Source organism: Phodopus roborovskii, unplaced genomic scaffold, assembly GCF_943737965.1.
Source record: "Phodopus roborovskii unplaced genomic scaffold, PHOROB, whole genome shotgun sequence".
Taxonomy (NCBI): Eukaryota; Metazoa; Chordata; class Mammalia; order Rodentia; family Cricetidae; genus Phodopus; species Phodopus roborovskii.
The window spans coordinates 62,364,205-62,389,029 of NW_026126418.1; the positions used below are offsets into that span (position 1 = coordinate 62,364,205).

General features: G+C 34.4%; 1 protein-coding gene across 1 annotated transcript in view; it reads left to right on the forward strand.

Moving 5' to 3' along the window:
* The window catches only part of LOC127221902 (low-density lipoprotein receptor-related protein 1B), a 249,227-nt gene that overhangs the window by 120,052 nt on the left and 104,350 nt on the right, over positions 1-24,825 (forward strand). The window contains exons 20-25 of the mRNA XM_051183854.1: positions 4,296-4,418; positions 10,481-10,606; positions 12,677-12,814; positions 13,694-13,828; positions 16,434-16,553; positions 18,104-18,345. Coding sequence (XP_051039811.1) covers positions 4,296-4,418; positions 10,481-10,606; positions 12,677-12,814; positions 13,694-13,828; positions 16,434-16,553; positions 18,104-18,345 — 884 coding nt within the window. The remainder of the gene's footprint in view (positions 1-4,295; positions 4,419-10,480; positions 10,607-12,676; positions 12,815-13,693; positions 13,829-16,433; positions 16,554-18,103; positions 18,346-24,825) is intronic.

Genomic DNA, 24,825 nt, shown 5'->3' on the forward strand with positions numbered 1-24,825 from the left:
TTAGAGCAAATGATCACCAGCCTATAATTCACATCACCATATGAACTAGGATACAAGGTGTATTTTAAGAGATTCATATAAAGTCACTCACAGAAGTGGGAATGGACAAGTTCCCCAGAGCACAGGGGAAGTGGGGGGACTATATGAATGGAAAGAGAAGTAGGAGAAAGAGAGGGGGAGGAGAGGAAAACATGTGCGACTAGGAAGATTGATGATTGATTCCAGGCAGGAATAGATGACAGGAGAGAGAGAGAGAGAGAGAGAGAGAGAGAGAGAGAGAGAGAGAGAGAGAGAGAGAGAGAGAGAAAGAGAGAGAGAGAGAGAATATAAAAGAGGGAGCCAATATTGGTTTGAATAGAAAATTGAACCCAAAGAAAGTTCTAGAGACCTACAAGACTGCCGCCAACTAACAATTTGAGATTCCGTGGAAAGCCTACCATAAATGCCCTTCCGGATAGTGAGATCAACAACTAACTTATCCTCATCTAATACCTGTTGGAAACAGAAGGAAACACTTATACATAAACACTGAGTCAAACTAGAACCCAGATGCAGATGGAGATGACAAGAACAGGCTGCAGAAACATATAGAGACAGCTGACCTGAACAAGGAGGAGCTAAGGGGCCCCAGACTGATAGCTGAGAATCCAGCATGGGAGTGACTGAGGCCCTTCCCCCCCCCCCCCGAATATGGGTCTCAGCCAGAAGGACTGAGCAATTTAAGGGACCTCAGATAGTGGAACCAGGATATATTTCTATTCTTAATAGACTTCTAGGCCCAGCACTCCTCTGGGCATATATAAATAAAATGATATCTTACTCAATAGTTTAGAGAGAGCACTTTTCCTTTTAATAACACTGATATGCTACAAATAGAAAAAAATTAAGTTTAAGGATGTTAAGAGTTCATAACCACGTCTAAATTTAATTTGTTGAAAAGTACAGTATGTGATAAGTTTAATAATTTAAACCATTTTGTCAAAAAAATTGACTCTATTGCATAATCTATTGAATTTTTTGTTTTTGTTTTTGTTAATTAATACACTGTGTATTCAAACCTTGTGATATCTCTCCCTTCCTCTCTTCTTCTGTCCTTGCTTTCTTGCTTCTCTTCTTCTACATTTTCTTCTTTTCACAATGCAGTTTACCTAGGAATCCATGTTACCTAGCTTGGGTCCAGAATCAAGCACTATTTCTTCAATTGTTTAACTGTTGGAATTAAGGCATATACCACTACATTAAGAAAGTATTTAGGTTAACCTTTTCTTGTTTTATATGGCAATCACAGTTCCCACACCCTCCTGTCCTTCCCTGTACCTGCCACCAACCCCCATCACATCCCCTTGCTGCTCCACAGGGAGGGTAATCCTTCCATGGGAAGTCTTGAAAGTCTGTCATATAATTTGGAGCAGGGCCTAGGCACTCCCCCCATGTGTCTAGGCTGAGGGAGTATCACTTTATGTGGAATGGGCTCCCAAAGTCCATTCCTATACTTGGGAATATTACTGATCCAATACCAGATGCCCCACAAAATGCCCAGTCCTCCCAACTAACACCACATTCAGGGAATCTGGGTCAGTTCTATTATGTTTTCTCAGCTATCAGACTGGAGTCCATAAGCTTCTTGTTCATGTCACCAGTATCTATGGGTTTCTCCAGCCTGGTCTTGACCCTTTGCTCACTACTCCTCCCTGTCTGCAACTGGATTCCAAGAGGTTGGCTCAGTGTTTAGCTGTGGGTGTCTGCTACTGTTTCTATCAGCTACTAGATGAATGCTCTAGGATGATATTTAAGGTACTCATCAATCTCATTATTGGGGAAGGGCATTGAAAGGATCCTTTCCACTATTGCTTAGATTGTTAGTTGAAGTTATTCTTGCAGTGCTCTGGACATTTCCCTAGTGAGAGACAAAACCTATAATGGCTCCCTTTATTATGGTATCTCTTTTCTTGCCTTCCTCTATTCTTTCCCTGACTCAATCTTCTTCCTTCCTCATGCTGTCCTCCTCCCTAACCCCCACCCACCCACTCAATGCTCCCAATTTGCTAGGGAGATCATGTCCCTTTCTCCTTCTCCAGGGGATCATGTATGTCTCTGTTAGGGTCCTCCTTGCTTCCTGGATTTTCTGGTGCTGTGGATTGTTAGGCTGGTAAAACTTTGCTTTATGTCTAAAAGCCATTTATGAGAGAATACATCCCTTCTTTGTCATTTTATGACTGGGTAAGCTCATTCAGGGTGGTTTCTTTTAGTTCCATCAATTTGCCAGTGAATGTCAAGATTCTATTGCCCTCCCCCCTGCCTCCAACTGAGTAGTACTCCATTATGTAAATGTTCCACCTTTTCTCCATCTACTCTTCAGTTAAGGGGCATTTAGGTTGGTTCCAGATTCTGGTTGTTACAAATAATGTTGCTATGACCATAGTTGAGCAGATATCCTTGTTGCATGAATGTGCATCTGCATCTTTTGTGTATATGCCTAAGAGTGGAATTACTTTACTTGAGGTAGAAAATTTCATAAACATATAATGATTTTTTATAAAATTCACATTCTACTCTTCCCTTTAACTGCTTCTGGGTCCAATCCCTTCCATCCATCTTCATGTTGGTGTTCTTAACATAATCTTTCTCTTCTTCTACCTCTTATTCCTTTCTGCTCCTCCTTTTCTTCTGTTTCTTTACAACTCATTGATCTTATTTTTTGCTGGCAATATAATCAGCAATGTGTGCCATCTCATGCTGCATGGTTGACCTACGAGAAACCACGTATTTAAATAAGAAAAGAAAAACAAAACTTAGTATCTGTAGAATCCAGTTACTGTCTAAAACTTCTCAGCTATGGTTGGGGTCTAATTAGGTCCTCTACCATATGCACAAATACTTATTTTTAATCCTTTTAAGATTTAAGCAAGTAAACACATAACCCAGTTGCTGAGTCCATGAGTGTGGTCCTTTTTCTTTTTGGTTTTATTTTGTTATTTTTGAGGCAGGGTTTCTTTTTGTAGTTTTGGCTGTTTGGTCCTTGCTCTGTAGACAAGGCTGGCCTCAAGCTCACAGAGACCTCTGCCTCCTGAGTTCTGGGATCAAAGTGTGCACCACTGAGACCCAGCTTTGACCATAGTTTTCATTTTCCTTTGATTTGGACAACACTCTCATCCTTTCATCCAATATGGTACCATAATCTTGGGCAAGGAAGTTATCATATAGACGTCACTTATTTACTATCTGATCAATTGTGAGTTTCTAGCCTCCACTGCATAAAGAAATTTTACTAACGAGGTCTGAGAGCTGCTTGGATCCACAATTATAAATATAATAAAATGATATTATAGACCATTCAATACTATGTCAGTGTGATGAAATAACAGTAGTCAGTTCAGCCTTGGGAACTGTGAGCTCCCCAGCCATGAGTTATCTGTCAGATTTACAGTACTCTGCACTTCTTCCTATAGAGTGGGCAATAAATACAACCACAAAGTTATGGTTGTCCCCATATAATCCATGGAATTATTATGACCATGGACATATGTTTCTATCCCAATCATTATTGTACATTACACATTTTGGAGATGGGTGAATTTCTGGATAACTTTTCTCTTACAGCTAGCTGTGTAGCAACTTTTTTTTTTTTTTTTTAATTTTCTGTTAAAGCTATCCAGTACTGAGGAAGCTTCTTTGTAGTCAGTACTAACTTGACTTCTTCATTTCTTTTTACCTATATACATGGTGTCTTCAGCAGCTATAAGGATGTTTTAAAAAGCCAGATGGAAACCTACTATTTTATAACCCACCTGAATGTATGTATGTGGTTTAATTAGAATAACTCTGTGCAGGGAACAAAGTTCATCACAATGAAAATTGCAGATGTATGAATGAATACCTCCCTTGATTTGTTGAACAGAGGTGTGGCAAAGACATCTCAAAATACAAGGTATTGCTGTTGTGTTGGGTTGCCCATTGGAACAAAATGATGTCCATTAAAAGATGTCAACTTTTAAATTGTAACCAAAATGTGTTAAATTGAAGGTTATTCAGATTTTTTTTTTTAAATTTGCTATCTCTTGATATTCCCAAAACAAAATATTACATGTTTGACAATAATATGAAGATGTTTCAAATTGAATAGGTAAGAACAAGCTTTTTGTTAAAGAAAAGTATTTAAATATTGACCATTTATGGGACTGTGCAGGAAGAAATGTAAGGAAATAAAGTTGTAAGTAATAAAAAAAAAAGAAAAAAAATGTCTGGCATTACTGGCATTACTAATTTTCTTAATCTCCTTTTTCTTAAAAATGAAGGGGGAAGTATATGCAGAGCTGATGAGTTCCTGTGTAATAACTCCCTTTGCAAGCTCCATTTCTGGGTTTGTGATGGAGAAGATGACTGTGGAGACAACTCAGATGAAGCTCCTGACATATGTGGTATGGTCTCTCACGTGCTCTCATTGATCTTATGATCTAACACTCTTAAGGAACTAGGGAACATTTGAGTGGAACTATAGATGCCCTATCATTGGGGTTAGTAAGATATAGTATAATATTAGATACAGCTCCTGGCCAGGTAATAAAGAGATCACACTCTTAGAAATCAATGACTCTGGTCATTGACAGCTGGTATGTCATGCCAGCACTATCCAGAGCATAGAGTATGCACTATTTAGAAAGGTTTACATACAGTAGATAAACATTTGGATTGAGTAAAGTACATTTAAATATTTTTGGCTTCACATTAAATAGGTATTTTAAGATGAGGATATTTTCATAGTAAGTATAAATAATGTGGATATTAAAATGACTTAATGCCAGTTAAAAACATACTACGTAGACACTTCAGAAATCTATGCGTAGTATACATAAAACCATGTTAACCATTTAGCATTGAGACTTAAAAATGCAAAACAACAAGTAACAACAATAAAACTCTGAAACAACAAGCCCCCCAAACATACAAGTTACTCTTGACTAAAGTTTTATGGTTGTGTTCAATGAAAAATATGGAAACTTGAGATCATTAACATAAACAATTTCTTGCACTTTTAATAAACTTCTTTTTTATTATTATTTTGTATTATAACCTCAACAGGAAAGGTGACTCTACCTTTAATTCAAAGAGAAACACTTCTACCTCTGTTATGATTAAATTGTAAATGAAGCGATTGAAGGGAAATGTAGTATACCTGTGTGTACTTACATTTCATGTTGTCAAGACAAATAAAGTAATGAATTTTCGTAAATGATGACATGTATCCACTAGTTTCATATCATGGAATATACGAGGAGGCAAATCTAATTTTTAATTAAGATTGAAACAAATCATTTAGAAAATATTTTCTATGGATAAAACTGATATATGGTATGGAAAAGTTTACTCTGCATCATAATACCAAAAGAACAGTCTCTAGAACACCACACACACACACATGTATGTGTGTATCATAACATCAAAAATATGAGACTTTAATACCATTATTAACTAAAGACCTGTTAATGTTCAATAAACTATATTCTCCCTTTCCAATCATATTCCATTTTACCATAATACCAGTAATTGAAACTAGAAATAACTTGTTATTAAACTATACTGTAGAGCTACAGCCTCGTGGGCCATTTCTTGTGCTGGATAAAGTCTTCTTCAGGGAATTCAACAATGTACATCTGGAAAAATATTATAAAATATGAGTGTCTGATATTTAATACACTCCTGTTTCCCATCACTGTAAACATTAAATGGAGCTATTCAAGCCATACGAACTTTTACATTACTGGGGATTAAAACTTAGAAGAAAAAAAAGGAAGGTTTCTTTTATTAAGGAGACATTATATGTTCATTTAATAATTCACAATACAGTTTACATGTTATTTCATGACATGACAGAAATAAGTAAAAGGTATATGAATTAATTGTTTTTCTGTTTCTGTAATAAAATACTGTGATCAAAAGCTACTTAGAGTAGAATATTTATTTTATTACGAAGAATTTTAAAAATATGCAACAAAGAAATTTGTTCAATCTTGGAATGAGTGAAGTAACATTTTCCATCTCAGTATGAAGGGCACATAACAGTATTAGGAGCAAGAAAATAATAGTAGTTGCAAATAAAACAAATCAAACAAACAATTTTGGAGACTTAAATTACATGTAAAAGTCCCGAGGCAGAGCAAACCATAGTTTATTGGAGAAACTGGAACACACATGTGCCTCTACAGCTAAATTTAGGAGCTGGTAGAGAAGCCTAAGCAGTGGTAACACTCATGAACAATATTGTATCATGTTAGGTAATATTATAATGATAAATATATGTGATAGCAAATTATTGACACATTTGACAATGACTAAGTCAAAAAATTAACATCAAGTAAGATAAGGCTTATCATGGGTAGATTTAAACCTGAGATATGATGGGGTTGGAGCTCACAGAAATTTTGTTTCCACAAGTGAATGGAAGTAGAATGTAGAAAAACAACAGTTAAGACTGGAATTCAATTTGGAATTGAATAATCAGAGACATTCAACTGAGCTTGGATATTTGACTCAAAAATTTAAAGGAGTATTTTACATGTGTAAATTTCACAGTTGGAACAAATGTAACAATCATTTGGATATATTTGGATATTATACTGAATGAAATAAATCAGACAAAGAAGGAGAGTAGGGGAAAAGGTTGAATGAAAGTAAATATTGAAAAGATTGTTAGCTGTCAAAAGAATTAGTGGGAAAGTCACAAAAATATTATAAAAGAAAAGTGAAAAAGGATAGCAACTGACATAAGGTCTTTCAAAAAGAACAGTTTTTGAGATATTATAAAAATAAATTCCAGATAAATAGGAAAACTATTTTAAAAACAAGAATAAATAATGTCTAATCTTATTATTTTTCCCTTCTATTAAAAATGGATTCTTGCCAGGTGGTGGTGGTACATGCATTTAAGCCCAGCACTCAAAGGCAAAGGCAGGTGGAGCTCTGTAAGTTTGAGGTGAGCCTGGTCTCCAAAGTGTGTTCCAGGACAGCTAGGACTTATTCACAGTGAAATCCTATCTTAAAATGCACCCGCCCCCAAAAAAATATTCTTTTCTTATATAATATATCTAATTAAAATTTTTCCTCTTTATACCTCTTCCAGTTCCTTCCCACTTCCTCTCTCATCAGGATTGCCTCCCTTTCTGCCTTTCACTAAGAGATAACAACAACATAACAAATATATATATAAACATAAGACACAACAAAAGCCATCACCAACAAGCTGGAGAAACAACCATCTGAATGAAAAGACCCCAAGCAAAGTCACAATAATTAGAGATCCACTAGTCACACTCTTAGTTCAATAAAAATACTAAACTGAAAGGTATAATATATTCCCAGAGGACCTGGTACAGATATATGTTGGTACTATGCTTGTGGCTTCAGATTCTCAGAATTCATAAGAGCTTGGCTCAGTTGGTTTAGTTGGTTTAGAGGACCTTCTTCTCTTGGTGTCCCCCATCCACTGTGGCTCTTACTCTCTTTTCACTTCCTTTTCCTCATGTTCCCTGAGTTCTGAGGTAAGAGATATGATGGGGATATTCCGTCTAAAACTGTGTGACCAAAGCCCCCCTCCCCTGATTTCTAGCTTTTGGTCTTTGTCTTTGTTCCTGTGTGCTGAAGGAGAAAGTTTTTCTGATGATGGCAGAATAAGACACTATGTAAGCTCTATGAGCATAGCAGATTGTCATTAGGAGTCAGTATATTTTTGTTTTTTTAAAGAGACTAATAATTGATTTTACCATGCATCTTTGGCCTAGGTAGTTTCTATCATTAGTTACCCATGCAGTCTCAGGTCATTATGAACTTTAAGTTATTTGTTAGCTCCTGTGTAGAAACACGTAGTTTTGTAATCACTTAAACATTTTGTTCACATAAAAGCCACCAAATCATTTCCTTTCTTATATCACCCCATCCTTATTAACCCCCTACCTTCCCTATTCATCTCTTTCCCAGATCTGAGACATTTGTTTTAGTTTTAAGATCCATTTAGTTCAACCAGCACAATGTGTGATCACTTGATGGGGACTAACAATTGGAGCCTGGGGATGTTACCAATGGGTACATACATAACTGGAGGCATTGAATCCCCTTCTCCATTAAAATGACAGTAGCAAATAATTACGTGATGAAGGATAGAGCTAAATGAGCCAGTCCTCTAATCATTCCTATCTACTGACTGGCTTCTTTTTCTACAGACCCAGGAAAGGCATATGTCACTGCTGTGAGTTCACCTTTTGGAGGCAGCTTGGCAAATTGAAGAGTGCCCATTCCAGTTGTTTCAGTTTGCATGAGTTGCTTCCAGGCAATTCATCTGGACTCTATCACTTCTAGCTAATCTGTCTGTTTTCTGCTTTTTTAATGGAATCTGACTTGCCTGAAAATATTCAGCCATTGTGGAGAGTCTCTATCTCTTCCAGGTGGCTTGGTGACTTAAAGCCCTTTCTATGGATGTCAGGTTCTCAGAGAGCCTCTTTCAGCAGTCGTTACTGCTTGGATATGCTTGAAGGAAGGAGTCTATTGAATCTGGCCAATTTCAGGGATTTTCTGAAGCCATTAAGTTGTTTATTTCTTAATCTTAAAGCTCTTTCATGCAGAATAAAATACACCATTTAGCACAACTGGTGCATTAACATGCTTTCCTATGAGCTTCCTTGTCAGATGTAGCATTTTACCTCCTTTAGAAAACTGTGGGTTTTAATGTACTTCCATACAAAAAAAGAATGTGTTATCTTGGAAGAAATCACTACACAGCATTGCTCCTGTGCTGCAGGATTAAAAATTCCAATCAAAGAACTATTGGCTATAATCACAATAGTAGTACCATTAATTCACAAGTGGATACATGGTGCCTGGTAGTTCAGATTCATAGCTTGTAAAGATTTTAGAAATCTTTCCTCCCCTAGAAGACTGTGAAACCCCTCTTGGGCTATAGCATCTCTGGCAGTTTAGAGGCTTCAATCGTAGCTCCAGCTTGATTCTTTGTAAGAGGCAATAAAATTTTGTGATGGTCTCAGAGAGTAGAATTAGTCACCTAGTTGTGGTGGAGACCAGAAAAACTGGAAAGAACCTTTTTTGTTTGGGACACCTCTGGGGATGCCCTGACTACCTCAGGAAGATGTTTCCCACCACTGACCCTAGAAAATTTGTTAGTATTCTGTGGCTTCAAGGAATAATTTTTCTAATCTTGCATGATACCTGAGGATAGGCACCGTATTTGCTTTGAATATTGTAATGTCACAAAAGTGAAGATATAACAAAATACTGGAAAATGTTAGGAAACTAAATTATTTTCAAACATGGAACAACATGAAGCTTAAATAAAGTAAAAGATATTTGTATCATATTAGAAAAAAAAAAGTATGTCCTCCGGGAGAAAACAGGATTTCATTATATCAAGGACTTGTAAGAGAGTCACATGTGTCCATAAACAGACATGAAGTATATGAGTAGACTATTCTAAAAGATAAGACTTCAAGCTATAGGAGTGACATGGACAAGATAATAAAATACTAGGTCGTGCAAAATGTATTACATCATACGTGGAAGTAATAGATAACTCTGGAGGATATAAGAATAATGTGCTAAATTGATAGTTTTTCTGAGCCATGGGAAATGTATCTGAGAATATGTAAGATATAGCTTTACAGGAGATTATAAAAACAGTCATTTTATGGTAACAGGGATTAAAAAGAAAATGACAAGTTTGGGGACAGTATCCACAATGTGGCATAACAACATAATGTTATAATTTATTGATAGTCAGGAATTTAATAAAATTCCCATTTTCTTGCTATAATGTGCTAGTAAGAAAATCATGGTGATAACCTTAGCTAAAGTATGAACTTGACACTGTCACAGGACTAGTGGACTAGTGAATTTGTTGAATTTAAAATACTTTAAGTAAGTCATACTTTTTGCCAGTATTCAGATCACAGATCTAGATAAAAAAACTGTCAAAATTTATCATATACACACAGGTAAGTCAGTGAGCATAATTCAGAGCAAGAATTCAAGAAGTACTGATTCAGCACCAAGGGCAGAGCACCGCATAAGATAATATACAGAAGAAAAGGATAGATAAAATTTCCCAACTTTCATAATTTCACACTCAAATGAATAACAAATATCCCCTTATAAACTTTAAGTACAAATCTAAACAGGTAGTGTGTGTTATATAACCTAGGTTGAAGGTTGATACTTTATCCTGTCATATATCCAGTGAAGTCCAAACAGCATATCAGATCCTGAAGCTTTCTTCCTTCCTTACCCCATTTAGAATCTTTGATTGGGAACGCTCCTGTAATTAGTTGGAAAATATTTTTTTTCCAGAATCCAAGATTAACTATTTTCTATCTCAAGACAAAAGCCACATTACCTGTTTTAAAAGCAAAATACATTTCTAATAAGACAATGCACCTGAAACTGTTGCTTTGTTTTTTCCCCTCTGTTGTTGTTCTTTCAGTTAAATTTCTTTGCCCACCAACAAGGCCTCACAGATGCAGAAATGACAGAGTCTGTCTGCAACTTGAGAAAATGTGCAATGGGATTAATGACTGTGGGGACAACTCAGATGAAGATCACTGCAGCGGTAAATCTGTTGAAATTGAAATATTGATTTAGGAGCAAGTTTCCAGATAAGAGAATGAATTTAGTATTTAAAATTATAGCAAAGAATTTCTGGGTATATATGAAAGCTTTTTACCTGGCAGCAGAGTTTGAAATAGACAAGTGAAAGTAACCCCATAACATTTCATCTGCATAAAACAAAAAAAGGCTGCCTGGTTTAATCCAAAGCCTCCCACTAAGTCACTTTCTTCAAGAAAATATTAATACCATGAGAGAAACAACTTGGTATAAAAGAATTCCTTCTCAAAAACAGAATTGACAGTGAGAAATATTATATAAATTATGTGTAAATATAGCTTATCCTCAAAACTCTGAGATATAAAAATTCCTACTTCAGTGGTACATGTGCACCAAATGTGGCTCAGATACCATACTGCACTCAAGACTGTCTGAAGCAGCCCAAAAAACCTAATCATTGAAGAAGTCATGCCAAAAACTTACTAATGTAGATTACTAAAACGTATATCCTTATCAAAAGAGTTTAAATGGAGTCAACGTATAATATAATGGAAGTAGACAATACAATACCCAACTTGATATCAGATGCTACTAAATAAACTTCCAATAACAGGAATATGTTATGTATTTTTGAATTGTTGATCCATGGTATCCCATTGACCTCCCTCTCCACAACAAAATTATAGTATATTTTCATTGCTATGGGTTACACTCCACAACTTGATAGTGAGACAGTACTGCTGAAACTAATACATGTTTGAATTAGAAAACATGTAAAAATGTATCTGCTAACCAACTGGAATCTTCATTCCTATGGGATAGCTTTTGTAGAGGTAAACAGTACAATGACTACTATCAAAAGAAAAACTGATCATAAGCCAACATAGATATGAAACTTGAAGCTACAGTAATGGCCAGACTGGAAAAGTAAGACCATTGGAGTTACAGTAGCACAAAAGTTATGAAAATAACCTACCACTTTTTAAAGTTAGCCTAAAGGTTCAATTTACCATATAGTACTCATTACTAATACTCTCAATAATGTTAAGAATTTAAGGCTAAACAGGCCTTGGATGTGACGGTGAAACCTAATGCAATTATTGTGCTACATGTACATAGTAAAATAATAGCATACTGACCCACAGATCGGTACATTTCCCAATCCTCTCCAGAAATGTTTCTATGTCAGTGATTAGTGTAAAAACCCACATCAAATCAATGTGCAGAGAATAAGAGAGGATGAAATGGTCAACTCAAAGTTGGATATGTACATAATACTTTCCCTCTCAAGGCAGAAACCTATGTGGAAAAAAGAAAAAAAAATACTGTAAAATGCAGAGGTGCTGGGTGATTCCAAGGAAACAGTGTTTTCCAGACAATGGTACATATGTACATATCAACTTTCTAACCATGACAGCATGCATAAGTTCTACATGAGCTCAAACAAGAAAAAAATCACAGCACAGAGGGTTGCAGGAATTGGAAGTCCCTCTCCTAGCCAAGAGTCAATGCATAATTGATAGCAGCCAGAAGAGGAAAAGTTCATTTTCTTCAATGAAGTTATGGTGGGTATATCAACCACACCCCACAACAGGCTCCATGATAAAGAATAGTTTGCCAAAACAAAAAGAACATTTTGTTTTTGTTCTTTTTTGTTATTTATTTGTTCATTTAAATAATAGAAAGTGAGAATATGAAGTTGAACATGCATGTAGGTAGGAAAGCTCTGGGAGCAGTTGCGAAGGAGAGTGAATATGAAAATATACTATATGAAATTTTTAAACAATAAATAAAAATGTGTATACATTATTTTAAAAAAAATCTGCTTGAGATATTATTCATACATTTTCTCATAAAACTGAATGTTATTCAATATAGGCAATATGTTAATGTTTTTCCAAACTCCAAAACTCCCAAATCTATTTGATTTAAGCCCTGAAACTTAAACTTGAACATATAAAAGGTATGCATTTATAGCATTTAGTACATTCTTGAGCATATTGTGAACTCAATCACCATGTTCAGTTTTATGGTATGAAACACTCACTAACCCACTTTCTCAATGATTACACAGGTGAACTGTCATTCAAAGCCAAACCTTGTAAGAAGGATGAGTTTGCTTGCCATAACAAAATGTGCATCCCCATGGAACTGCAATGTGATGGGTTCGATGACTGTGGAGACGGTTCAGATGAACAAGGCTGCACAATGAGTATGCAATTTCTAATAAGGGAGTACAGAAGGCAGATGTTCTAACATGAAATTACTCTTGTTTGGGGACAACTCTTCAAAGAGTACTTGGCTGAAGTAACATTGTTTGAAACATCACTTAATTTTATGACTATGAGACAGAGCCTTTTGATTTTGCCACAAATATCTGAGATTATATTTTAATTAATTTGAAAATTTTTGAGTATCAGCAAGGATATACATACTAATGTAATTTTTAACATTTCAATATTTTTTAAAATTTGACCAGTTGATATATGTTAGACACCACATAATGTTTTCTATATAATAACACTCATCTGGTCTATATGTATTTAAAAATTCTTTCCTTAATGGAAGATAAGAAATGAAATTGAAACTACTGTGTTAAAATTATAGGTGTGCATTCTTCAAATAGCATTGTAACCCTATTTTCTATTCTGATGTTGCTTTTTATTAGTGTGTCCTGACTAATGCTGTAAATGTAGTCTTTTGGCTGGAGTAAAATGTTATCCCATGATGGATTAATTTGTGGAGTAGTAGTAACAATCTTGTGGTCATTTCTAGGAGGGGTCCTGCCCCTGGTAAAGGATGTAGGATAAGTAAATTGTTCTGATGAAGTCATTCTAGATAATCACTGACTAGTTATTCAGTTTTAGTATGGCTTAACAACAGCTGTCAATGTCCATGTCATCAGCTGTTTTCAGCTCTATTCAATAGGTTCTTTTACCTTTCTAAGAATAGAGGATGTGAATGCATAGAAAAGTAGCATCTTTGGTAGTAATTTTCCATGTAATAAACATTATTTCAAATTAAGAAATAAACTCCCAATTAAAAAAAACAGAGTTATATTAGTTTTGATTCTACTATTCTTAAATTCTAGGTCTCAGTGAACACACCTGTGAGGACAATGGGAATCCATGTGGAGATGATACATATTGTAATCAAATAAAAACATCTGTTTACTGTCGCTGCAAACCTGGATTTCAGAGAAACATGAAAGGCAGGCAGTGTGAAGGTAGAGTAAATTTCCTCAACAGCTTGCACTCAAATCCTTGGCTTATATATATTCCTAAGGCTGCTAAATGGTAATGTGACAAGGGACAGATTTTCACGAAAGGTCTTTATATCCATGGGCTACCATTTCATTTACAAGAGAGAGAAGGGGAGAATACCTGGGATGATGAGCCTGTTTGTTTTCACAGCTATTCTAACCATTCCAGAGACTACAAAGCTTCTTGGAACAAATTCATGCCAGCAGGAATTTCAATTGTGTCACAGCCATTCTGTTTTGAAATGCAAATTATGAGTTTATTGGTTAAGAACTATCAGAGTATTAGACTCATTTCATGAAAGAATATGTTTGAGAAGATTAATTTCTCTTGACAGTGGCATTTGCCATGCTGTGACAGATAATTTACTTTGAGAAACTTGTAAGCTTTTATCCTAGCAACATGTTTTTAACAATCTGCTATAATATGATTTTAAAAATTCTAAGTCAATATCTAAATGAATTTCTTTTCAACTATCTTGTGATCTTGTAAAAATTACACATTAGTAGAGAGGGAATAATGAGTAAGTTATATATGAATGTAATTTACATATCTAGGATTGTGCTAAAGAGCCATGAAGTACATAACCATGTGTATAGTTTTTTTTTTTTTTTTGCAATTTTCTTTGATAAAAAAACATTTTTATAACCTGTTTACCTGTTTTTGTAATTTGAGATAATCTCAGATATCTGTCTGGAATATTAATGTTAAATAAGATTCATCTGTTACTTTTAAAAATAATTTTGTTACATGTATGTATATGAGTTTTTGTTTACACATGGATGCTAGAGATTGACATCATTCCTCTGTGTCTCTCCACCTTGTTTGTGTGAGATGAAAATTCTTATTGAATTTGAACTTCAGTGATTGATTAGTTTGGTTAGCCAGCAAGCCTTGGGAATCCTCTTCTCTGTGGTGATCTCCTTCCCCAAGTGCTGGGATTATATGTGTGTTCTATGTTGCCTAGCTTATAAACTCAGGTCCTCATTTATGTCCATCAAGCACTGTATCCAACAAGCCATCACTCCAGGCCCAAAAACAATATAAAATAATTTTTCTTATTACTCTTATCTCTTTAATTTCCTGGTTTAAAAATAACTTTACAGTTTATCAGGCAATATGAAAAAAAATAATTCATTATACTCACAAAAAAAGATGAAAGTTCTGTTTCTATACACTTCAAGTAGTCAGCTCATGTGACCTCTTTTCTTATTGCCATGTGACACTATAAACTTGGTAAACTAAGTTTTCTCTATTTTAATTAAAATAATTTTTTTCTTTTCTTTATTGTGTCTATCAGTTATATGTAAATATGTACACACATAGAGAGAGACTGACTCTTTGGACTTTTGTTCTGACAATATTGATTACCTAGAGAGTCTGAATAGTAGGCTCTGTTTCCAGGGTAAAATATGTTTACTAACTTTAGAAACACTGTTCTTAATATTTTCTCATTTTAGTCTATTGCAAGGGAAATAAAACTACAACTATATATTTCATTTCAAGTAGCCATGTAATCATTATTTGTGTATAATTCTGTTATAGATGTAAGTCAATTCTGAATCTTAGTTAAATTTGTGTCTATAATAAATGCATTTTTATGGCAAGGAAAACAATTTCCATTTGATATTGAGGAGGAAAAGGCATTACCTAGGTTTTTTTATTTAGTTTGTTAGGTTCCTTCACTAGCTTGTACAAAAGATTATAGTAAATGTCTGTTTTGTATTAAATTTACTACACTTAGTTGAAATATCCAAACTAATGAAAGAAACAGAAAGTCCATAACAGATGCTGTGCAGTTATGATGCATGGAATCAGAATGCCACATTAAAAAATGAGGGTCTTCAAGTTATCCAAGATGGGTAAATGGGGAGGGAGTTAAGATCCTATTGAACTGCATACCAAAGATAAGCAGTACAAATAGCTGACACCCAAAACAGACCAGACAAATCTGTTATAATTTCGATGATTAGGTGTTGACATAATACAATTTACTTCATTCATGAATAATTTTCCCTGAAGAAAAGTAAATGCTCATTTTCTGTTTATGTAACCACCCAAACACAGAAATTTCTTGATATCATTCCTCAAGTGTCCTTGGAGAAGTGTCATAGAACAGGCAACAGAATGCACAAAGTTGAGTGCACACTATCACTTGTCATCTGTGGGTATCACTGGGAATGGCTATATCCAGCCTTCAACTTTGGAGAGTGCTAAACAAGAGACAGTTACCTACCATGATAAACCTAATTTGAGACAAGAATTTATCTTAAATTCTTATTACATAATCAGGGCAAATATATAAGATGTAGGAAGCAGAGGGAAATATGTGAAAGTGGAGGAGGAAAACAAATGGTCATTATTCTACCTGACCTTGTGATTTTGTTCTCAGCTCTACTTATGCCCTTAATTAAGAAGTATGATTCAAATCACAACATCACTTTTTTTTTTTAATGTATCCATGACTTAGTTCTGTATATTTGCAGATGGGTGTTCAAAGTTTCTGTTTAGCTCTCATAATTGTCCTTATCTCACAATAGTGAAGATGGATTGTGAGCTCTTTTCTTGTAGATCTCAATGAATGTCTGGTGTTTGGTGTATGCTCTCACCACTGTGTAAATACACATGGATCATATAAATGTGTTTGTGACCAGAACTTTCAAGAAAAAAACAACAGCTGTATAGCAAAAGGTAAGGTAAATAAAAAGATATCTCAATTTGGTCATAAATATTTTATGAGGAAAAGTTTGCATATTGCATTTTAGTAAAAGATTCATAGTAATATGGTATATCTATATATTAATGACAATCAGTGTGACATATTTTTTTATTTTGAAGTATGCAATGTACTTCCATTTAATTAAAAATATCATTTGTTTTGGAAACTCTCAAATTCACCTTTGTGAGCTCTGTATAATATATGCAGATATTGATCCCTACCTTATGTTCTTAAATAGCCTAAATCAAAATGGTTTACAGAGAAGATTTTTAAATATAGAGGAAAAGGTGTTAAAATTACTTTGTGTTGGAAGTCTTTGTCAGTAGAATAAAATGTTCAAATACAAATCTGATAGCTAAATTAAGTGTTTTCATTGATGGGTGTGATTAAGTGAATGTAAGAAATTACTGTACCACTGTGTAAAAATGAAAATAAAAGAATTAGAACTATTACTTAAATTTGTATCCTATCATTTCAACTTCCCACAGTACATGACCTGGAAGAAGTTGAGGAAGTTGTTCAGATCTTTTAGTCTCAGCTCCTCATTTATAAAATCAGAGTAATCATATTTTTATCTATAATTTCTGTAAGAAATTAAGAAAGAATTGACATAATACCCAAAATATAGTAAGCACTGAGAAATATATAGACTACTAATGAGTTGTATATTATCAAATTGAGTGATGCAAAATGTGGATGAAAGTGACATAATTCAGCACAGCATTTGTACATAAATGTGATAGATTTCAACATGTATTATTATTGTCATCATGGTTATTTGCAGGCACTGTATATTCAACTCAATGTCTTTTGATTTTAATTTAATATGTTCATATAGTTTTACCTTTCAATCAGTATGAAAATATTATTAGTATTTTACAGATGTCAGAATTTAGGATATACTGTCCATTTGATTGCAAAAAATAGGAAATTATAAAATGTTAACAAAACAAACAGTGAAACTTGTTAAAGTGATAATAAACAGAGCACAAGCTAGCTTAGTGATGGAGTTTGTACAAAGGTTTGGATTGACTTAGCAACCCTGAACAAAAATTTAAAAAGGCTTCCATAGTTCAAGTTATAAAAAGTTACATGCACACATGAAAAAAATACCTTTTCCTGTCTTAATTTTCTTTTTAGCTAGAAGTAGCAATTATTCAGGTACATCCCCCTAAATAAACATCCAGAGTATGCTTTAAGTTAAATTAGTACATAAAATAGCATCTGAACACCAAGAATCAAAACATTAGAACACAGCATGGATGTAATTTGCCAGAGACATCCTTTTTGAAAGCCTAATTTATGCATATACATTAGCTTTGTACTTGGAAAAACTGTTACTTTAACACAGGGTTAACCAGAACCCAAATGTCATGAAGAGCAAATAATGATATAAAACTAGCTAATTTTCACTTTGGAAGAGACTGTATAGAGAATAACAATTCAGGATAATTTAAAGTACATCATTCATTTTTCTGGTTAAAATTTCCTCTATTTTGTATTTTATTATAATAATCTGCAGGCTCTGAAGATCAAGCTATCTACATAGCTAATGACACTGACATCCTGGGTTTTGTATATCCATTCAACTACAGTGGCGGTCATCAGCAGATTTCTCATGTTGAACATAATTCAAGAATAACAGGGATGGATGTGTATTATCAAAGAAATGTGATTGTCTGGAGTACTCAGTTTAATCCAGGCGGGATTTTCTACAAAATGATCGATGACAGAGAAAAGAGGCAAGCAAACAGTGGTTTGATTGTAAGTAAATATTGAATACATGAAGGTCATGTTTTCTTTCTACATCCCTGCTTAAAAAAAAAAAAAAACTAATCTAAAGTACCCAAAGTATTAAAATAATCTTATTTCATCCAACATAGAAACACTACTCTTTATTTTAATAGGAACACGCTTACTGTAAATTCCACTTTCTGTTGTGTTTGAATTAATTTACCTTTGCTACTAAAGAATGAAAATAAATATCAGCAACAGCATTAAACATTTTAATCTTTATATATAAAATTCATATATATTGTGAACAGAAGCATTTTTCAACTTAATATGGGAATGGGAAAATAAATTGTACTTTTTGCATTAGAAAGTAATGTTACTGAGAAAATCATTTCTCCTTTAAAACTATGAGAAATCTACTTATGGGGAAGAAACTAGTAAGAGTGTCACTATTCCTTCCTTTTTGAGGAAGCACTTTTTGGAGAACATGTATAACAGAACAACATTGATGGCTGATATATGATTGGCATCCTGAATATCATGATTGTTTTTATGAGAAAAATAAAAAGCACAGAAGTTGTTTAGATTTATTGTCCTCAACAATCTCTATTTGTGTTAGAGCTTATCAAATTATTGAGTGTTATGTAGTATAAAGTAACCAAGAAGGAAAGTGGCTATGAAGGGACTTGGCTATTTTCCATATGACCCAAAAGTCAAGTAGTAACTTGGCAAGATCTAATCAAATTTGGCCACTTGAAATGACAATGGTGTCTATTTGGATTCCTCACTATTGTCTACAACAGAATCTATTGTAAAGATATCAGCCATAAATGTGTTTTGAGTCAATGTCGAGAATGTTCTAATTATATGCTGCAATAAATATTTTTGCGATATGAATGCCATTTGATCAGTGCAGAACACATTTTAATTGTGTTTTTAATATTTTTTAATATTTTCATTTAAATGAATTCATTTTGTGTAGGAATGGGAGGGGGTATGTGCTCATGAGTTCAGGTGCCTTTGGAAGCCAGAAACTCAGTGGAGCTGGAGTAACTGGTAGTCATGAGCCATCTGACATGTGTGTTCTGGTGAGACCTTGGTCCTCTGCAGAAACAGTTCATATTATTAATTTCAAAGCTATCTCTTCAGTCACAATTTTAAAATTAAAAAAATTAACAAATTAATTAGGGTTAGATTAAATAAATGGTTATTAAATTCCCAGTGTAACTGTGTTGTTTTTCAGATCTTCCTGCCATAAGCAGTGTTGTATAAGTTTCATGACTACTGAGAACTGTTCTAAGACAGAGAGGAGTCATTTAGCAGATCATTAAGTACATCATCCTGCAGAACTGTCTATTCTCTCTATTAGGACCACAAGATGGCAGATAGTCATTGTGTGTGCAAACTTCAGCTTTAAAAATGAAACCTGTTTTCATTTCATTCATAAATGAAGTTTGCTTGTGACCTCATTTGCTTTTTGTTGTTGCCATGAATATCATTGATTAGCATGGGTTTTAAATCTGTTTCTGTTCTTGATCAGTTCTTTAGTTTCTATGTTTTAATAATTTTAGGCATTGGACTAAAAACTACTTAATTACATATTATATAATTATTATGGATTTTTCACATGAAATATGTTAAATTGTAATATTAACCAGCACTTTGTATATACGATATGACTGCTTACAGTGACTATGTTGATGTAATGGAATGACAAGCTGCTGTATGCTTCATGTACATAAAATTATTTGAGCTCTCATATCTGATCTGATGTTTATTAAAATATCACTTACATGTTTAATTTTGGTATGACTTTTCAATGCAAATTATTTAATTTTGCTCTTAGGATGATATGTATTATGTGTTCTTTAATAAGCCAATATTTAAAAATTAGATGTCAAATCATTGATATTTGATAACTAATTTTTTACTTTTATACAGGCAAATGTATATACATGTACATTTTTATTTGCATTTATATATTTTTTAACTTTTGCTTAACCATAACAATTGCTGATAGTTCATGATAAGACTTTTCATTAGGCTTGTCTGAAACAGCATATGAAACTTTTTTAATGACTGTGATGACTTTATTACAAACTCTAGACTATTTTCCTCAGTCCATTCAGAGCAATCATGATTACTGTACGATAGCACTTTCTACTGAGGAGTACCATGTGTTGATCATTGACAGCACAGACTGATGAGCCATGGGTATTACCAGATGTCTCCACATGAATTTCTCAGGAATGTCAGCAACTATAATAACTTAAAGAGTGAAGGCTACCCTAATGAGGGCAACTGCATTGTTCTCTTCTTATTGTTTGTAATGCCAGTGTTTTAATGTATAAAAAGGGAACTATGTACTCTGACCACTGGGATTTAAGGTAAATTCCAGTGATACTAACATCTCTGACTCTAAACTACAAATCTGAAAAATAATTGCAACATTTATGAAGACAAATTCTAAAGCCCTTTCCAGGTAATAAGCATATGTGATTTCAAAAAGACATTCAATGGAGTATGCATCTGTCAGGTTTTACCCAAGCCTGTTATTTCTCTGAAATCCATCTTTTGAATATGTATAAAAAATTTTACTCTGCCAGGTAAAGGTATGTCTTTCTAAAAGTTACCAGCTGATTACAATTAGTTCAGAGAGGATACAATCTATTTTGTCTTATAAATTTTGATGCCTATATTGAATAATACTAACTGAGGCTGCTTTAGTCCTTAGAGAGCATAGCTCAAAAGATTTCCCCAAGGATGATTTATATCACATTTATTTTGTTATCTAATTCTACAGAAAAAGAAGAGAAAAATTTCAAAGCCAAATGATAGATAGGTTGTCTTTTTCCCTGTCAATTTCTCTTTTTTTTCTTATTTTTTCCCTTTATTTTAGTTTTTCTTATTTCACATATCTATCCCAGTTCCCTCTCCCTCCCATTTCCCCTGGACCCCCTCATATCCCATTTTATTAAAAAGTTTACATGTAATATAACTTATTGTATTCTGTCCCCAGACTCCTCCCAATTCTCCCCTCTCCCTTCCTACCCAACTCCATGTTTTTCTCCTACTTTTTCTCTAAAAACAATTGAACAAACAAAGAAAAATCAGGAAAAATAACAAAACAATAAAAATTAAAAGCATATAAACTAAAAAAAGCAAAACAATATGATAAATACACTAAAACAAAAGAAAAAGTACAAAAAACTCAATGGAGTTCATTTTATGTTGGGCAATTCCTCCTACAAATGGTGGACACTCCATTGGAGAAAACAGATTTTCTCTTTCCCAGTTACTAACATTGTATGTACTTACTCATAAATGAATATTACATTTAAAGTAAATGATTACTAGCCCTACAATCTACACCTCAAGAGAAGGTAGGGAGTAAGGAGGACTCTAAGGGAGACATACATGATCCCCCAGAGAAAGGGAAAGAAAGAGACAAGATTTCCTGAGCAAATTGGGAGCATGGGGAGAACGAAGAGGGAGTTAAAAGGAAGAGAAGCAGAGAAGAGTGGAGAACATGAAAGAGCAGGAAGATTGATTGGGGGAAAGCTACTGGAGAGCAAGAAAAGTAGTACTTTAATTGAGGGAGCTATTACAGGTTTTATGAGAAATCTGGCACTAGGGAACTGTCCAGAGATCTACAAGGATGACTCCAACTAACAATCTATGCAATAGTGGAGAGGCTACCTTTAATGCCCTTCCTCTATAATGAGATTGATGACTACCATATATGCCAGCCTAGAGACTTCATATAATAGCTGATGGAAGCAGAAGCAGACACCACAGCTAAACACTGTGCTGAACTCCTGGAGTCCAGTTGTAGAGAGGGAGGCATGATGAGCAAAGGGGTCAAGACCACGCTGGATAAACCCACAGAATCAGTTGACCTGAACAACTGGGAGTTCATGGACCCCAGTCTGATAGCTGGGAAACCAATATAGGACCAACTCAGACCCCATAAACGTGGGTGTCAATTAATAGGACTGGGCAGTCTATGGGGCCTCTGGTAGTGGATCAGTATTTATTCCAAGTGTATAAATGGACTTTGTGAGCCTGTTCCACATAGAGGGATAGATACAGAGGGGAGGTCTTAAGCCTTCCTCCATATGATATGACAGATGTTGAAGACACCACATGTAAGTCCTCACCCTCCCTGGGGAGCAGATAAGAGATGAGACAGGGGACCAATAGGGGACAGGGGAGGCAGGGAGGGAGAGGGAACTGGGGTTGACTTGTAAAACAAAATTGTTATATAAAAATAAATAAATAAGTAAATAAATAAAGTGACCTGTGGAGAAAAGAAAGAAAGAAAGAAGAAAGAAAGAAAGAAAGAAAGAAAGAAAGAAAGAACGAAAGAAAGAAAAAATCTTTCTAAGGCCATACCACCCTGAACGCGTCCAATCTCATCTGATCTCAGAAGCTAAACAGGGTCAGGCCTGGTTAGCACTTGGATAGGAGACTAAGTATCACTTAGAAATAGTTTTTTTTGTTAGGCTTGGGACCTTGTGGTTTGAATCTATACAGGCCTATTTTTGTGTGTGCTACTCCAGGCTATATTTTCATACTTTTATCAGTCCTGTTTTGTCTATGAGACATTGTTTCCTTGGAATCATCTACCAACTCTGGCTTTTGAAATCTTTTTGCTCCTCTTCTTCAAAAATCTTGAAGTCTTGATAAAAATGGTTTGATACAAACATCCCATTAAGAGTTGTTTAGTACTCTAAGGTTTCTGTACATTTTCTAGTTTTGAAACTACTTGTTAATTACCAACTACTGCAAGAAAAACTTCTCTGATAAATGTTGAGTGTTTCTATATTCCGATCATTGTCTTGCTATGTTCCAATAGCAGAATAATTGTAGGTTTTCAGATAGGCCCATGGCATACTTAGTCCCAGGATAGTGTCGCCTTTTGCCATGTCAAGTATTGGTTCCACCACATGTCCTTAAAATCCAATCAAGCAGTAGTTGATTTCTTCCATATCATTTATGCCATGATTGCACTACTATATCTTGAAAGCATGTCTGTTGTAAGTAACATAATTAGTACCTGGGTGATACTGATGATTTCTTTTCTGGACAAATGAAGAGTACCTTTTACTCCCATGAAATCTAGCTAGTAGAGTCAGAATTGAATCTCAAATTTCCATGTTCAATAACAAATCTTTAGCAGTAAATTCTTACTATCTATGAGGTTTTGTAGAGCCTTGACACTAGCCTGTGATGTTTGATGGTGTCGGTGAAACCCTTTTGGTCAGCAAGTCAACAATATTAAATCTATTTCTGGAACTGGAGGTTTTAATTCTTGGTATAAAATATCTACTTGGGGCATTTCCTCCTTCATTATACAGTGACTTTATGTAAATTTCATATATATATATATATATATATATATGAAATATATGGAATCTTCTATGGTAGTAAGTTTCACTCTTGGTAGCTGTCTCTTCCCACATCCCCTCCTTTATTCTGCTAGCTTATTCCCCTCCCAACTCTAGGTTCTCATTTATCTATTTATAACAATATATTTTATTTCCCCTTTTTTGGATGATCCCTGCTTGCACCTGGGTCACTAATCTTAATTGCTAGTTAAGGCTAGTTATTAACCTATAAAGTTAATCATATTGAAATGCCTATGCATTTATAGCTTAAAAGTTAACATCCAAATATAAATCATATAATATTTGTCTTTAGGATCTAGATCTCTTTCATCAAATTATTTCTAGCTGCATCAATTTACCTGAACTTTTCATTTTTTCCCTGTAATTGAAAGTAAAATTTTTCTATTACAATATATGTTAATTATTCTACCCCTACCAGTTCTACTCTACCTTCCTTCCCATCCAGGTGTACTACCTTTCTTTGTCATATTGAAAAAGAACATACTTCTAGAGGATAACAACAAAACATTAAAAAAATAAAATAATATAAACCAAAGCTATCATATAAAAATTGGACAAGTTAAATCAACAAAAGGAAAAATATCTATAAAAAGGTACAAGAATTAAAGAACCAATCATTCATGCCCTCAGGTGTCCCATAAAAAACACTAAATGGAAAGCTCTAATATATTCACAAAGGATCTTGGTGCAGACTTGTGCAGGTGCTCAGTTTGCTGCTCTAATCTCTATGAGTTCATATTAGCTTTTCTTGGTTCATTCTGAGGAATTTTTTCTGGTATCCTCCATCTCCTCTAGCTCTTACACTCTTTCTGTCTTCTTTTCCATGGGGTTTCCAGAGCTCTACAGGGAGGGATTAGATAGAAACATGGTTTTTAGAGCAGTGTGATCCAAGGTCTCTACCCCTGTCTGAGTAAGGTTTGGCTGTGGGTCTTATGTATTTTTTCTATCTTCTTCACAAGAAACTTCTTTAATGATGGATGAATAAGTCATTGAATATAAGACTATAGCATAAAAACTTAAACATTTTTTTTGACCAGTAGTGTTGGTTTTTACCATTGGTCTCCGTACTGTCTAGTCCCTGATTCTTAGTCACCCATTT